This window comes from Perissodus microlepis, chromosome 20, assembly GCF_051167445.1.
Source record: "Perissodus microlepis isolate ML-2025 ecotype Zambia chromosome 20, ASM5116744v1, whole genome shotgun sequence".
NCBI classification, from domain to species: domain Eukaryota; kingdom Metazoa; phylum Chordata; class Actinopteri; order Cichliformes; family Cichlidae; genus Perissodus; species Perissodus microlepis.
The window spans coordinates 1,358,671-1,375,187 of record NC_140480.1 but is presented as its reverse complement, the minus strand read 5'-3'; the positions used below and the strand labels follow the sequence as shown (position 1 = coordinate 1,375,187).

The 16,517-nt window shown below is 44.5% G+C and overlaps 1 protein-coding gene across 6 annotated transcripts in view; it reads right to left on the bottom strand.

Moving 5' to 3' along the window:
• nav1a (neuron navigator 1a) overlaps nucleotides 1-16,517 on the bottom strand; it is an 83,590-nt gene that overhangs the window by 2,931 nt on the left and 64,142 nt on the right. For 3 of the 6 annotated variants that reach the window (XM_084918199.1, XM_084918204.1, XM_084918203.1), the window contains 24 exons: nucleotides 14,140-14,443; nucleotides 10,024-10,849; nucleotides 9,412-9,933; nucleotides 8,560-8,601; nucleotides 8,158-8,306; nucleotides 7,867-8,046; nucleotides 7,679-7,755; nucleotides 7,483-7,506; nucleotides 7,216-7,293; nucleotides 6,278-6,361; nucleotides 5,299-5,407; nucleotides 5,090-5,211; nucleotides 3,965-4,146; nucleotides 3,710-3,872; nucleotides 3,424-3,622; nucleotides 3,248-3,336; nucleotides 3,053-3,151; nucleotides 2,760-2,931; nucleotides 1,694-1,959; nucleotides 1,454-1,605; nucleotides 1,288-1,359; nucleotides 997-1,202; nucleotides 764-882; nucleotides 476-664 (listed from right to left, as the gene is read on the bottom strand). In XM_084918199.1, the coding sequence (XP_084774325.1) occupies nucleotides 476-664; nucleotides 764-882; nucleotides 997-1,202; nucleotides 1,288-1,359; nucleotides 1,454-1,605; nucleotides 1,694-1,959; nucleotides 2,760-2,931; nucleotides 3,053-3,151; nucleotides 3,248-3,336; nucleotides 3,424-3,622; nucleotides 3,710-3,872; nucleotides 3,965-4,146; nucleotides 5,090-5,211; nucleotides 5,299-5,407; nucleotides 6,278-6,361; nucleotides 7,216-7,293; nucleotides 7,483-7,506; nucleotides 7,679-7,755; nucleotides 7,867-8,046; nucleotides 8,158-8,306; nucleotides 8,560-8,601; nucleotides 9,412-9,933; nucleotides 10,024-10,849; nucleotides 14,140-14,443 (4,425 nt within the window). The remainder of the gene's footprint in view (nucleotides 1-475; nucleotides 665-763; nucleotides 883-996; nucleotides 1,203-1,287; nucleotides 1,360-1,453; nucleotides 1,606-1,693; nucleotides 1,960-2,759; nucleotides 2,932-3,052; nucleotides 3,152-3,247; nucleotides 3,337-3,423; nucleotides 3,623-3,709; nucleotides 3,873-3,964; nucleotides 4,147-5,089; nucleotides 5,212-5,298; nucleotides 5,408-6,277; nucleotides 6,362-7,215; nucleotides 7,294-7,482; nucleotides 7,507-7,678; nucleotides 7,756-7,866; nucleotides 8,047-8,157; nucleotides 8,307-8,559; nucleotides 8,602-9,411; nucleotides 9,934-10,023; nucleotides 10,850-14,139; nucleotides 14,444-16,517) is intronic. The other 3 variants (XM_084918201.1, XM_084918200.1, XM_084918202.1) reach the window with 3 other exon arrangements.

Below are 16,517 nucleotides of genomic sequence, written 5' to 3'. Positions count from 1 at the left end.
TTTAAACATTCCTGTGAGTATAGAGCACGATGGCCCAGTTACAGTGAGCTGCTAGATGAGGTGTTGCAGGCTCTACACCAGGGGTCCCCAATCCCAGTCCACGAGGGCCGGTGTCCCTGCAGGTTTTAGATCTCACTCGGGGTCAACACACCTGAATCACATGATTAGTTCATTACCAGGCCTCTGGAGAACTTCAGGACATGTTGAGAAGGTAATTTATCCATTTAAATCAGCTGTGATGGATCAAAGACACATCTAAAACCTGCAGGGACACCGGCCCTCGTGGACTGGGATTGGGGACCCCTGCTCTACACTCTCCACACCTTTTGCAACATGAACTTTTTTTGCAGTTAATTGAATTAATTCACAGTCTTATTGAAACTATGTCAATTTGTTTGTATTCCCGCCAATATTCTCCACTCTCAGCAAATCAAACTGGACTAAAGCACATCTAGGCACAAAAGAAATCACTCACCAGTGGATCTGACTCCAGTGTGCTGGGTGGAGGTGTGTCTTTAGGAGGCTTCTTCTCCTCACTGAGTGGACCTATGCTAGGAGGAGGTAGGTGAAAGAGCCTGGACTGATCCTGCTGTGCGTTGGGCCAAGGGAGGGTGCCTCTCACCCACTCGACCGGATCCTCCCATACTGATTTATGCCCATGGACCTGACAGGAAGACAAGTCCACAGTAAAAACAGTATTGTTATAGAGGGGGTTATTGTTTGTTCCACTACTGTTATATTTTGGAAATGTGTGCATGTTCACCTTAATGCCATCTTTGGCTCCTTCCTGCAAGTACGGTATGATCGAGTGGTTCCACAAGTCAATGAACCACTGCCTGAACTCCGCCACTGACACTGGGCATGACAGGAAAAAGCAGGGACCTGGAGGAGGCAGTGTTTTTTGTTAACAGGTCTTTTTCCTAATACCTTTATCATAACAACTCTCTCCCAAGTACCCAAGTCGGACTTTGCTCACTCTGTCTGCTAATATCTCACCTATAAGGAAGTCTGAAGTGCTGTGTTTCTCCAGGAAGGCGTGCAGATGGTACCAGAGCTGAGGGATCCAGTCGAGAACATGGAGGAGCTCCTGGTGGCGTGCCAAGTCCTGCTCCTGGTCCTGGTAAGCCTCTACAGCTTTACGGTGCAAGTACCTCAGCAGAAACCCATTTGCTGGTTCTACGTTGTTGGAGAACATCACCATCCTGTGGCCATATGCAAGAAACACTTACTTTCTGCGTAAGAGTTAAACAGGGTAATGGAGTATGCTTTATCCAGTCCTCTGCCTACCTGAAGCTCAGGTGCAGCCCATGGTTAGACGTCATTTTCACAGGTTGATTGGTCGTTCCAATTATGTACGGACTGAAACAGCAACAGAGAAAATCTTGTTACTCTTTGATTAAACAAATCTTATTGAATTCTTTGGTGAAACAGAGTAATTCTCAAAGTCATTTACCATTTGTGATACTTGCAGGTGAGCGCTCCATTAACAAGCTCAGTGATGGCCGCTGAATCGCTAATATCATCGATGATAACAACCAGGGGAAGTTCCCCTCCACACTCTCTGTCAATCTGATTTGCTAGATCTGACAGATACAACTGCAGCTCCTGTTAAAAGGTGAATACATATTTTCATACTTGCTTGTGAAAGAATAAGAAACAAAAAACCCACCAAAACTCCTTAATCAGGTTTTACCTTCTGTGATTGACGGTGCATGTTGAAGGTGATAGCAGGGCTGCGACCCAGGAGACCGGGCTCGTGGCCGGCTTCAGTCGAGTCAGTGCGGCTGCGCTGCAGGAGGTAGTGGGCCAGACGCTGAGCTAGGTAAGTCTTTCCTGTCCCGCTGGGCCCAGACAGAACAAGGCGCCTGTGCTTCATCAGCAGGCTGATATAGTGCAGCATCATGGGCTTAGGAATCAGGGTCTCAAACACCAGTGAGTCAACACATTTTTCCCGGAGACCTGAAGAGTTTCAGACACAGGGGGGAGGATGAGCAAGACGATGCATGTAGCATTTACTACACATAAAACTGCATCCATTTAAAAAAAACAAATAAATAACTAAACTGTCTAATTTTATACTAGATCCAGTACTTAAAAAAATTACATCAGTTGGTCTAGGTCTCGGGGGGCTTAACCTTCAACATGAAAATAGAAATTTTAGCCCCTCCAACCTAACAATAGAAGAGGGGCTTTTTTCTGTCAAAGCAGGAACCACAGTGAAGGTTTGGGTTGCCAAACCCTGGTCCAGATAAACCATCACATGCTTTCATTACATTCCCAAAGTCCTACTTTTGTCTTGTGGCTATTTAATAGCACTGTGGCATCCACGACCCTCAAGCCAACCATTTTCATTTACAAAATAGGCCTCAGATTACACTAAAAATATGTGGAAGATTCCTAGAGACTAGCACCATTTAAAAGTTAAAAAGCCGCATGTAATTCATTTAAGAAAATAGACGTCAATAAGAGTTTTGAATACAGAGTTTCAAAGCAAAACAAACTGTTTTCAGCTCCATTTTTATTCATATAGTGCAAATATTGCAACAACTTTTAGCTCGAGCTGCTTTGTATTCAAAGACAACAATACAAATAAACCCAAACAATCAAAAAACTCCATATGAAGCAAGCACGAGCACAGTCAAGGAAAAACTTTGACCACTCCACTCCAACCAACTCTGGGAGGGGCAGCCATCCGCTGGTTAGAGGGGAGGGAGACAGGACATGGGGAAAAAGCACTGAATGCACTTATATCTGCTAACCTTTCAAGGTGACAAAAATACGAGCGGGACCATTGCCAAGACATCGATAAGGTGAGCCTTGGGGTTTGTCCCCCCCAATCACCCTCAGCCTGCCCTGGGTAAACTGGTACATGTGCAGGGAGTCACTGGTCAGACCCAAGCTGGCTGTCGGGTCCACTTGAGTTAAATAATCCTAAACAAAGAATAAATATATCACAGTTAAAATTTTACGGTTGAGCAAACAAATCGCAGCCGGGCTACTGAACCACAAATGTCCACTCAATAAAAAAGGAGACCAGATTTACAAGACTTACTTTGAAGGTCTCGGCTATGAGGGAGTCAAGACAAGGCCAGTCAGTCCTCGCATTAATCAGTACTGAGCCAAGGTAGTACTCCTGCTGCTGTTTACCGTCCTACAGAGAAGAAACAGACGCTTAATTTCCAGATTGTCCAGTTAAAGCTCTTGACATTATCGGACATTGTGAGTAATAAAAGTGTTCCACGTCTACCTCTGTTTGGTCTCCAATACGGACCAGCAGACGTGCGCACACTTCTTCACGCTGAGAAGACACGCTTAGCGTGTCACCTTGAGACGCTTCTGCAAGAGAGGAGGAAATGAAGAGTAGATGCACGCTGCACTTCTTTATGAGGTAAACATTGTTTTAAGGCTTTGTTAGTCTCTGACCTGGATCTTTACAATCATTCAGACTAAGGCTGAAGGATTTGGTGAGGGACATGCTCATTGGCTGCCTCAGAGAGGGCCCCAGGAGGGACGCCAGGCCTGAAGGCTGGGATGTGGAGGAGGTGGGGCCAGAGCCAGGGAGGTGATGCTGGGTTCCTGTTTTTAAATTGACATTTTCTGCCTTCAGGTTCTCCACCGTCGACTGAAACATGAGCAGAATAAAGCTTTAAATTGTAATAACAGCTTTGCAGGTAACTGAACAAAGACACGTGCAGTAGGCAAAACAAACCTGCATGTTTTTCATGGCTTCTCGGAGCTGCTCAAGCTGATGTGCAGAGTCTAAGGCTTCAAGTCGAATATCTGTCAGTTCCCTCTCTTTCACCCAGAGCTCTGAGCGCAACTCTGATACGGCGCTTTCCTCGCCGTCTCCCTCTTCTGTACTTTCCATGATCCTAGAAAAAGCCAAGGAGCCCTTATAAGAAATTTTCATAGACGAAAACTGCACTGCTGAGCTGTGCGGTGGAGTAGGTGTTTGTGTACTCACACAGAGGTGGCTGAAGCTGAGGTTTTGAGGGAAGGCAGCATGCCGTCTCCTCCTTCCCCCCCTTCATGAGGCATCTTGGGAGAGTTAGGAGCTGAGGAGTCGGGGGTGGCAATTTCCTCGATGTCAGAGTATGTTTTGGAGCCTTTCTTAATGCTGAATGCTTTGTTGAAGGAGCTCCTCAGCTACATAGAAACAGAAGAGATAAACTGATATAAAACAGTCAAACAATGACTTCACATGACTGCATTCATAACTGGAAAGAAAAAAAGAGGGAATAGTTAGAACTGTTAATGTGACACATGCTAAGTACAAAGAGTATAAAAAATAAAGGAATAGTTTGTCATTTTTCACTGCAAATAAAAGCAAAAAAACCCCCAATCTGTCAAGTATAGTTTCATTTTATATAGAATGAATAAACGAGATATCATCATGTGCATTTGTAAATCTCACAGAGCAGAATATTTGTACCTTTGTTTTAAACCAAGCAGCTGGTGTTAATCAAAAACAAAGAGCCTTCCCCAAAATGACAAACTACCGCTTTGAACTTTCAGTCGTTTTCTGCAACTGAGTCCAAGTTACAATCAGTTTTCTGCACTTAGATTTAGCAGCTGGTTTAGTGAGAGTTACATGGTAAAAGAAAAAGTCATGTATTCTCTTACACAGGGACAAAATACAGGATAAAGTATGATGTAACAGGGGAGAAACATAACTGAAAGATGCGTTAAATAAACTCGATGATTAAGCCTGAGCGCTTCGCTTCTTACGGAACATCATTTCTGCTGCTAGCCGCTCTAACCGAATTACGGCCATCTATTCAAATTAAATGGTCACATAAGAGGCAGCCAATCAGCAGTGTGGGAGGCCAATCAGCAGAGATGGAGGGTACTCGAGGACTGTGTTGCACTTTTAGATGGTCCATCATGCTGTATGACAGGAAATCGATAGAGGTTTTATAGAAACACAGTGACTGAACTCACCTCGAAGACCTAAAAGAGCAGAATAGCACAACACAAAGGAGGGAAAGACTGGTCATACTTCATCCACGCTGCTTTGTCATTTTCATTAAGGAGAACAGACACAGACCATGCAGTGAGAATAACATAAAGCCTCGCAAACAGCTCTTACCCAGCTCTTTTTCTTCTTCTTCTTAGCATCTTGGTCCTTCAAGCTGCCCACGCTGGACATGCTGGTCAAACTGTTCAGGCTGGAGATGCTCTCACAGGAGTTCTGACGTCTGATACACAGATCTGGAAAAAAATAAAGAGAGAAAATATTGAATAAAAGTGCTGTGGAGTGAGAGAGAGATAAGAAGATAACCTGAATAGTTTACAGACCTTTGCTGTTATCTGGGTTGTTTAAGGCTCCTTGTATGACAGCCTGGGCTTCTTCATTCCTGGTCTTCAGAGCATCAATGGTCTCCCGGAGCTCCATCAGCTCAGAGTCCTGCACAAACATTAAATAAATGGTTTGAGGAAGACTTGTTTGTGTCTGCTTTGAAAATTGAGCCGAGTGATAGCTTGTACTCGTCTAGTTATCAAGTTATCATCCAAAAAATGCTGCATTTTCATTTTACTATTTTTTATAACTGGGGACTTTGTGCTGTAATACATGAAAAAGGTTTTTATTTAAAAATCATGAATATTTTCATTAAATAACTTGAATATGTTATTTATGTAGTAGGAGTGAGCTTTTAGTAATGCACTTCAACTCAAACCAATGTAATGTGAAAAGTTCAAAAAGACAAGAACAACAGTGCCGCTTATTGTCTGCTAAAATCGATGCCACTCCACTCTAACTAGAGCCGCCCGGCCCATCTCCTCAAGGTTAAAGAGTCTGTGCTTTGGGCTGAACTGCACAGGTCAGTGCACTGGCACAAACAACAAAGACCTTTCCTGGAGTGGTCTAGACAGGGCTTTCAGAGGGAGCAGCAAGGCATGAAGCACTGAGAAAGACTCTGCACACGCACGCTCACACTAAACACCTCAGGCACTGATCGATTCTTTTACACCAAAACACACAAAGGCAGAAGAATGCAGGAATGTGATGTTTACTTTAGGTGCACATGCAAACTGTTTGAGTCTTTCTTATCATTCAGCCTTTAGAGATTTTTAACACACTGATCCTCCTCCTTTCACCCTGCAGGACTGCAGCCAGGGGCCTCTAACCTAGATTCAGCTCCCACTGCAGGATTCGATCAAAGTCACCTCCGTATTAGCTCTTAGCCGAGTGCTCATGAGAAATTTGCGGTGGTGGAACGCAGCTGGAGCTCAGGTTTTTATTTGTTTGTGCTTGAAAGCGGGGCTGGGATGTTACCTTCTGTTCGTGGCTTAGCGACAGGCTCTGCAGCCGCGCTGTCATCAGTGCCAAACTTTGCTCAAAGGCGGCCACCAGGTTTGCCTGTTTAGAAAAGACGAGAGACAAAAACAACAATTTAGATTAAACTCAATTTTTCATTTAAATTTGTCTATATCAGGATATCAACAACATGTAGATGAACTGGTATTTATTTATATGGCCGATTCGACAGAGCATCGTTTAAAGCAGACATTACGCATAGAGGGACAGATTGAATGGATTTTGTCTGACCCTTTATCCCTGCATAAGAAGTGCTAAAAAGCTGAATGAGGCACAAAGGCTGAACAGGATGTCGTCTGTGCAAAATTCCCCTCCTCGCTAATCTCCTCACACACACCCAATTTAGCCCAGAGGAGGGAGAGAAAATTACTTTCTATTCTCCTTTACAGAATGTATTAACACAGTAAAGTAATGGATTCAGCCCAGTCATTAATCCAGCACACAATCATGCTGTGTGTCGCGCATCTGTTCTGCACATTCACTGCCCTCACATGAGAAGGTCAAACAATGTGAAAAAAATGGGGGGGGGGGTGCACACGCACTGATTGATTGATGTCTCCTGCATGAAGCGGTGCATAATTCCTGCATTTTATTGCCGCAATCAGACGCATTGAAAATGCTGACTGGATAGTTAAATTGAAACAAGGGAGGAGGAAGGAGCGAGGCACATGTGTACGTGTGCGTAGTGAAGCTACGTTTAGAGGGGAAGATTAGCATTACTTAGACTCAGCAAAGATAAGAAACATCCTGAAAGTGCAGAGAGATGATCTATAACCGACATGACACAGGTTCAATTACTTGAGTAGTGTGATATGCAAAAAGCAAGTCTCGCAATAAAAAAAAAAAAAAAAGCTTAACATGCTTTGTGCAAAACAGCATCGACAGAAAGTACATACGTTTGACGTGAGCTGTGTCGTTAAGTTAGAAACCTTCTCCTGCGATGACTCCAGCTCTCTTCTCAGCTTGCGGATTTGCTGTGAATAAAAGCAGGAATGTTCCAATTATAAGACAGCCGAGGCCACTAAACCGGACATTATGCAAGTGAGTGGATGGTGCAGATGACGACTGACAGGCTTGTTCTCCCACAGACAACAAGGATGAGAGTGGATGGGAAAGGGGGAAAAAAACAGCTGAGTAGAAAGAGCTGGACAGAAAACACTTACCTCTCCCTGAATCCTTTCCTCAGCCTTGGACAGCATAGGGGATAAGAGTAAAGATGTTAGGAAAGACACAGACGAGAGGAGCGGGGCCTAATAAGGTACAGGCTACAGTTTCAAGTGTTTAAAGAGTGAAATAAGAGGAAAGCGTCATTGCACCAACATACATCCACACATACAGCATACGCTGAGCTGTAGCTACCTGAGTCTGCATGCTGCCCAAACTCACCGAAGAGTAGCTTGATGAGTTGGAGGCCAAGGAGAGTACAGAGCCATGAACTGAGCATAAATAAGAGTAACACACACACAAAGGAAAACAAATCCATTAGAATTGAGATGAAGTGAAACAGATTCTACTTATCAGATGACAAAAACGTTCAGAAAAATCACCATCTTCATTCTCCCTGTCCCTGAAGGATCCGGAGCGAACCATTCCCATGCTGCGGGGACGTTCAGCCAGTGACACCGTGCTGCCCAGAGGTGATGCCCCGTACAGCTCCATAGAGGCATCGTGTGTCGGGATGCTGTTGGATCGAGTCATCCTCGGCGGACCGCCCACCGGGCTCGGCACTGTTATAAGAAATAGAGTTACCAATGCTCTGCAATACACATCAAACTAATGTATGCGTGTCAGTATTTATCATTTGCCATCATAGTGTGTGTGCTTGTGTATCTACGCACCCATGCTGGTCTTTGAGGTTCGGGGCAGGGAGGTGGGTGACGACAGCAGCGGAAGAGTGAGCGAGTCGGTCATACTGAGAATAGTATGAGAGTGCCTCCTCTCTCCTTTCTCCTTCCCATCCTCCTCGATCTGGGAGGCACTGCTGAAACTACAGTTTAATGGACCAAGTCAGTGTTGGCAATGGTAAAAGTCAGCTGAATATCTCGACGACCAAAACGCACAAAATGCTCCTAGCAGGGCTCATTGAGAGGGAAATGAGCAGCAGGAATGATGTTTTATAGAGCTGTGGGCAAGATCCACATAATCTGCCACACAAAGGGCATCTTATCAATCAATCTCTGTGCCTGTGCGTGCAATTTTAACAAAAAACACATTTAAAGTTTGTGTGTGGAACTACTTACCTTAAACCTTTCTTTGGCAGCGTGTTTCTGTCTCTCTGAGAGCTGTGGAGATTAAACAGTGTCATTAATTAATCACTAGTGCAGGGAGTTATTAGACTCTCAAGCACAGACAGCAGGCACAAAGAAACGCAGTAAGACTGGAAGATGGGCAGCGTCAGCTAGTAATTATGACTTCAGTCAGTGGGGCTAGTACAACACTGATAACAGCCCTGCAGTAATAACAGCCCAGCAAGCCTCAGCATATCTCTCTCTGCTTTAGTGTGTGTGTGTGTGTGTGTGTGTGTACTGTTTACTTTATTTGTTGGCTGAGTTTAAGAAAAACACATTTTTATCCTTCTCATTAAGAAAGGGGACAAATTATCCCGCAGACTTTAGGGCTCTAAATTTGTCATATTCAACATCACATTCAGAACGATTTGTTTTAGAGTTAAATCACCAACTTTGTTTTGATAAGATGTTATTCTCATATCCACACAGGGCTACTGCAGAGAGGGTTAGTTTAAAACTCATCATCACCATCAGCACTCGTCACCCAGGATGATTAAGCAAGCATTGTTAAATATTTTCAATATTTTTAAGGATCTCCTCGTCATGTTGTTCTTGGTTTTTATAAATGCCCTTTGTCTGTATGACAACTACCTGGTTGCTCGATTCTGGGGGGAAACTGCAGACTATCAAAGCTCTTCCACGTCCCTTCTGCTTTCCTGAGCAGTGAATAAAGTTGGTGCACTTCCTCAACTGACCAAAAGGTGGAGCTACTCGGTTGCCCTCTATTTAAACCCTGGGATAGACTTGGCTGAATATGCAGTGTGTGCAGCATTATGGATCGTATTTGAGTAGAACTGAACTGACCTGTCTGTGGGAGTCAGTGAGACTTTACTTCCGCATGTCCAGCTAGAGGGCTGGCCGCTGTCATCGTGTCTATCTTTGACTCGGGACTCTAAAGTGGTGTAGCCTCTCGTCAAATTCTCCCCCCCTTTATACTCCTCTCTCTCCTGGGGCTCTGGGGCCAGGCTCATCTGAAGTGGCAGAGACTCCAAGCTACGATGCAGCCCAGACATCCGAGGGTAGAGCAGGGGAGAGGTTCTCCCTTCATTGCTTTCCACCCCGAGGGAAGTGACCTGCCTGGGACCCAAACCTATGCCAGAACTGGAAAAGCAGGCTGAAGAGTTCACATTTAGTACAGGGGCAGGGCTGGGGGTCAGGCAAGAACTAGTGGAGTTGCCTGCTGAACCAGAGAGGTCTTGAAGCTTAGAGTAAGGAGGAATCTTAGGAGGCAAAGTGTCCCGAACCTCAGTGTCCAGGCTGTTTGAGTTCAGCTTGTCAAGCTGAGCCATCGATGGAGGCTTTGCCAGGCTACGCACTCCAGACAACCTAAGGACAGAAAGACAATGTTGAAGCAAATGTGTATTTTAGATGTGACCGTCTGTTTATGTGGAAATAGTAGCTAATGAGTTTTGATACCTGTGTGTGCTGGGAGATGGGAGATCCATGCTCTTGCCGCCGCTGGGGGGCCTCAGCCCTTGTACTTTCCCTCCGTTCTCTGATGGGGTCTGAGCAGGACTTCCCTTCATAGACCCTCCCCCACACTCGGAGTCAGAAACCACAGCTTTAGCTTTGGCTCTCTCCTTCTCCTTCTCTCTGTCTGTTTGATTGACAGGACTGGGACTGGGGATCCCACGTCCTCCTGATTTACTCAGGCCTGTTCCAGAACTGTGTCCAGAGCCCGGCTCTTTGAGCCTTGAGCCCTGTGATGCTGCGACGGAGGGTTTGATGAGTCCAGAGCCAGTGTCCATGGTGGTGCTCACTGGGCGAGCTGAGCTTGGCCGTGTTAAAGTCAGGGTGCTCGTTTTTGCGGGGCGGGGCAGAGAGCGGTACTGCAGAGACGTTCTGGCATTTGGAGACAGAAAACCACTCTGATCACTGCTCGAAACATCGAGACTCGTCTTTCGTCCTCCACCACCAGCACCTGGCTTCACAGGAATACCTGACGTTTTGGGAATTTTCCCTACAGTTGCAGAACCACTGGGTATGCCACTGCTAACTGCACTTGTTACACTGGGCGGACTTGAATTGTTTGTGCTATTACTGGTAGCTGCTGTTGGTTTCTTGAAGCCAAAGTTTCCACCAGTGGAGGGCCTGACCAGGCCGGATGGAGGTTTACGCTGTTCACCAGCTCCGGTGCCATTTCGATGGTCTTTACCAGCATCAGAGGAGGAGCGCTGAAGACTTGAAGTCTTCACTGCTAAACGGGACTTATCCATGGGCTTCCCATCAGACTTCACCGTACCTAAAGCAGAAAAGAAAAAAACTTGATGAGCAGCTTGAACAGAGTAAAGTAATGTGAAATGATGACTGAAACTAAGCACGCCATATTAGGAGACAATATCTTATCTACACACCTACAATGTCTGACTGTCAGCTGATAAAAATAAATCCCTGTCTGAGCAAGGAGACAGTTTGTAGACCAGACTCACAGCCAGCTTAACCCTCACACATGTGCTGTTATCAGGCAGTTACTCCTCTTTTCCATCCTGATGAACTGAAAAAGTTTCCTTCTTCCAGCAAGTTTTTTTTAAGCTTTCCAGTCAGTGAACAGTGAAGTCACAGCTGTAGAGTGGTAAAATTAACATGTGCAGCATGGGTGCTGGAAAGTGGTGTTCACGTTCATGAAGCATGTCTGTAGGCACTAAACTGCATCAAACAGCCAACATGACTGCATTTCTCCCATGTTGGAGGCTCACTGGGGAAAGGTGAGGCAACTTAGTGAAACAGGGTCCCCCATTTGAACATGTCCCAGTTGGAAAATTAAATGGACTTGTTTGGAAGTTATTAAGAGAATAAAAGTCTATTACACATGTGCACTGCATGCACCACCCACACAAGTCCACACTACCAACACTCTCCTAATGTGCATCTGATGGGAGTAGTTATGTGAGGTTTATATACAAGGCATTAACAGAGTCAAAGAACCGCTGTTGAATGAGACCTACCGGCATGCTGCCTGGGGACATCTGGAGACACTTAAGAGTATTTATAAACCCGCAAAAGACAGACACATAGGAGCAGACACACACACACACACACACTTGTAGTTCTTAGTGATTGGATCTTGCAGAAAGGGAACACTGACAGCACTGGGTTATTTCATATAAGTGAAAATTGGGTTTACATGTCAAATCAAAAGCTCAATCCTTTGTGTCACCTCATCGTAGCCTGTTCCATGAACACTGGGCTAAAGAAACACACACTGTTGGCATTGAGACACACTGACAAAACTCAGGCAATTGTATTAATTTTGACACAAATGAAGCCTGATTTACCGACACGGGCTTGTAGAGACAGTGAAGCTCACGGCTTCACACGGTAAGTGCGTAGGAGAGGTGATGAATCACTACGTTTCTCAGCACAAGAGGCCAACATGTCTGAAGATATGGAGATGTGAGCACAACGCTCAAATTCAGAGCGAGTGGCAGACAGAGAAACCTTTTTCAATAAATCATCAAAAACTGGCTTCTCTGGCTCTTAAAGGAAAGTGGAAGGAAACGTGTAAATGCTCTTTCTCTTCTTCTGCTGAATGCCACTTTGGTAAAGTGGAAAGATTGTATCTATGCTGCGCTCGTTACGTATGGAAACCCACCCTAATACTCTTATTTGTCAATAATACCAGTCTCCCGGGACTCACCACTTTTTTTTGCAAGACTTGAAAAATCTGCTGAAATCATCTCTCATCAATCATAACACCGAGACCATGTGTGACCATGTATATGTTGTTGTTAAGATACAGTATCAGTAGTTATTTGTGTGTGCGTAAGAGGCTGGCGAACGTTAGCTGTAGTTTGTCTCCTGTGACAGAGGGAAAAAGAAATACAACCTGTCCACAGCTCAGCGATAACATAATGATGAACACTTGAAAATATGCAGTGTGCTCAGACTTTTAAAAAAAGCTGACAAAAAACAGTTCACAAAATCATCATGCTTACTGTGAGATCCTGGTACACCATAACTCACAAGGATAACAGAGAAGATGCCCTTTGTGAGCGAACCGAGGCTCCAGGGCTCCACTAATATGAGCTCACCTAATAAAGTCTTCATTTCTATATCAGTCATGCGGAGACAATTCACAAATTCATCTGTGAGCGCTTCACAGTTTCAACGCACCGTTTTATTTTTAGAGATGACACAGTAAAGCAGATGTTTACTTTCTGAGAAGTAGCTCCTGCAAAAGCGCAATATGAAAGAACGGGAGCGAACAGAGCACGTGTGATATTACGTCAGTTTTATGGATAACACGGGTAGGTCACTGACAAATTGTAAATTAGACCCTCTCTGAACTATTTGCTTACAACTGTCTCATAAAATTCTGGGTAAAATAATCAGCAGCTGAAATGACAAAATGATCATTAGCTGCCGTTTTATCTTCTGCACTTACTAAAAGTATGGTCTGTGCTGTACACAGACACATGGAGTAGATGGAGATAATATGGAAGTGCATCACACTGCTCATCCCAACATGCTGTCACACACTCTGCGTCTCCTACAACTCCACAAAAATGCAGACGCATAACAAACGGGGCACACACACCGTGACGCACAGCGCCCTCCTAAGCTCAGCGATAGACTGCGTTCTGTGAAACTCTAAGAATGATTGCTTCTCATGTGACTAAACCCTGGAGCTTCTCCGCACACCGACAAGCAACAACAAACTTTTTTTTTCCAAATCTGTTTTTGTTCGACTTCACCGCCTGATTTATTACAGCCTCACACTCGGTGGCGCATCGAGCAGATTCATACTGCTGACATCGATAACAATAACAGCCTGGCACAAAGATCACAGGCGAGTTCAACACACTTGTTTGGCATATCTGTCATTTCAACAGCTGGCAATGCAAACGCACCACCGTCCCACAGAAACAGGACTGTTTACACAGACCCCTGGCTATCTGGACTGGCACATAACACTGCAACTAATATCCTGTTGTTTCGGTTGTCTATATGTGTGCAAGTCTGTGTGTGTGTCTGTGTGTGCATACATAAACAACACACAGATGGTGTGCCCAAAAGGCAGCTGCACAATCCCTACCATTGTGCTCTTTCTGTGTGTCAGCGAGTGTGTGTTAAGTGTGATGGGTGACAGTCTTTAAGGCTGGCACAATCTCAGTCATGGCTGCACTCACAGCACACATTATTAGAAGCACACACGCTCTTATAAAGGCCCTTATTTTAGCACTATAAATTATCTCTGTTCAACACAAAAATAACGCTTGGCTAGGAGGAGGCTATAGGAAGAAAAACACTGTTGGTCAGTGTGTGGTGTGTGTGTTAGTCACTGGCTGGCAGGCAGTAAGGGTGTGGGTGGTGATGGGTGTTTGATACATGGCAGCACTTTCTAAAGGCCCAGAGGGTGGGCTGCAGCTGTGGATGAAAGTGTGTGACAGAAACAGAGTGTGTCTGTGACTGTGTGAGTGAGAGAAAGAAAGGACTATTTAAAGACAGCCTGAGAGACGTGTCAGGTTAAGAAACCATTTCATATGTTCTATATATACTTTTCACACACAGTATTTGTGTTTTGCCACTCACCTGCCACTTTTAGCCCAGTTTGCGAGGTGTGTGTGATTGGGGAAGTGACTCCCACAGGTGGGTTTCTTCCTTTCTTCAACACATTTCCTTGACCCAGGGTTTGCGGTTTTCTCAGCTCACCCTTCCCACCTTCCGGCCCCTCCCCTTGCGGCCGGGTTTTTTTCCATTTATTAGCGGATTCGGACTTGAGGCTTCCTGTATCGTAGATGCTGCTGCCCTGGCTCTTGCGGCTGGGTTTGTTATCGTCGGAGTCCCAGGACAGACCGCTCTCCACTAGAGATCTCTTCTCTGCATCTGTACGCATCTAGAGTAGAGAAGAGACAGACACATGCTTTGAGACACTGCGTCAAAAAAAGTCTGGATAGCCAGCACGTGCAGTCTGACCAACAGAACACGTACACAGCAATTACTTTCCCTATCTAGCAGGTTTGAGTCATTTGCTCTGCCAATTTTACGCTTCTGAGGCTCATCTATGAGTGTTTTGATCGTCTGAAAGCTGGTTTGGAAAAGAAATATATATATAAAAAACCCACATATGCATCATGTCACCTTTTAAATATGAAAAAAATAAGAGACTTTTTCTTCCAATGAGACAACAACATGGTTTTAAATGTAAAGACAGTAAAATGAAAAAATAGATCCCACAAAATAGAGTAAAGATGCCTCACAAGCTAAATCTATTCAGAAAATGGCACATGGATAATTGGCCCAATGCATGGCCTGTCTTGCTTTTTACATGTATTTACATGTAACTAACTAACTGTCATGTTTTTAGTTTTCAGATATGTACCACAGCCCTGCAGCTTTCTAGCAGTCAGACTGGATATTAAACTCACACGGTTCTCTACCCTAAAGCCTGTGTAGTGTTCGTTTGAGCCTATGTGTAAAGAACTGATGATAGAAAAATCTGCTGTGTGTGGAATCATATCAAGCTACACTTTCACATTTTAACTATTATATGCATTTTGGCAGTTGTTACATGTTTTTAGGTAGTTTTGGTGGACAATGTAACACATATAACACCTGGAGGCAACTGTTGTTATGATTTGGTGCTGTGTAATAAATATGAATAAAACTGAAGAGTAAGTTAAACATTAAACCCAAGTTGACACCAGTTTTAAAGAACCTTACTCCTTTACCTAGTCCTTCAGACTAAACCTCAGAACTATGATATACTTCCTCTTGCAGCTACTGTGAAAAATAGGCTTGGTACACTGGAGTGAAGGACCTCTTAAAAGGTGCATTACTGGTTGCAAAAAGGAGAAATGTGACGTTCAGACAGATCCACACACTCCGCCTCATCTTAAAGCCCTTTGAGCAGACAGTGCACAACTCCGTCAACCCAACGACATATGGATGTCTCGTCTCCTCGGTCTAAATCCTGTTGTAAGCTCTGTTTAAAAACTTCAAAAGGAGAAGTGAACTGAGACGGCTGAAACAAACTGCTAAAAAACAAAAACCCAAAACATATCTACACAAAGAAAGCAGACAACACTGCGTAACTATAAGAATGTCAAATGTCAAACTAACACGTGGAAATCAGGCCATTATAAAACCAAGGTCTATTGTGTGTGACGGTTTATGACAACAGCACTTTTTACAGATTATTCTCCTGCTGCAGGAGGTCGCCAGTTGCACAACGGATTAGAAAGTGTGTTTGTGTGAGAGAGAATGTGTTTGGGACATTGCACCTGATTCTCATGAGGACTCATGCTGAATTCCATTTTTTATTAAAACCAATAGACCCCATGGGCAGGTTTGCATGACACGAGGAGGAGCTCGGCCTGACTGTGTGTTGTATATATACACGTGTGTATCCTGTTTGAAAGACCTCGCTGATAAAACACTGTCATTTCCTCACACACATTCCTTGTTTATTGAAAGATGGGGTAGTGGGGGTGAGATACACATCTGGTCAGATAGCTGTGACCAAATGATTAACAGACAAACAGGCAGACAGTGAGGCAGACAGGAGCATGCACAAATACACAAAGGCATGAGGAAAAACTGTATTAACTTGAGGTCTTGTTCCACCTCCAAGTCCAGGTTTTTCTACTACCTACATATAATACAGCCTAACTCTGCACAGTCCTCTCACAAAAACGTCTCTCTTTGTGCCCCCTTTCCTAGATTATCTTTCTCTACCGCCCCCATGCCTCTGCCCAGGATGTTATACAATATGTAGGAGGGAGATGAGGGATGGATTTGCCTTTGTCTTTAAGGAAATTAAAAAGAACAGCAACAAACAAGGACAGGATGCAGTGATGGAGAGGAGACAGGGAGACAGAGAAATGGGACACAAAGACCAAGAGAAACGCATCAGCTGAGAATGCAGAGAAGGCACGGAGCATGTGCATTATACAATGTGGGGTGCATGA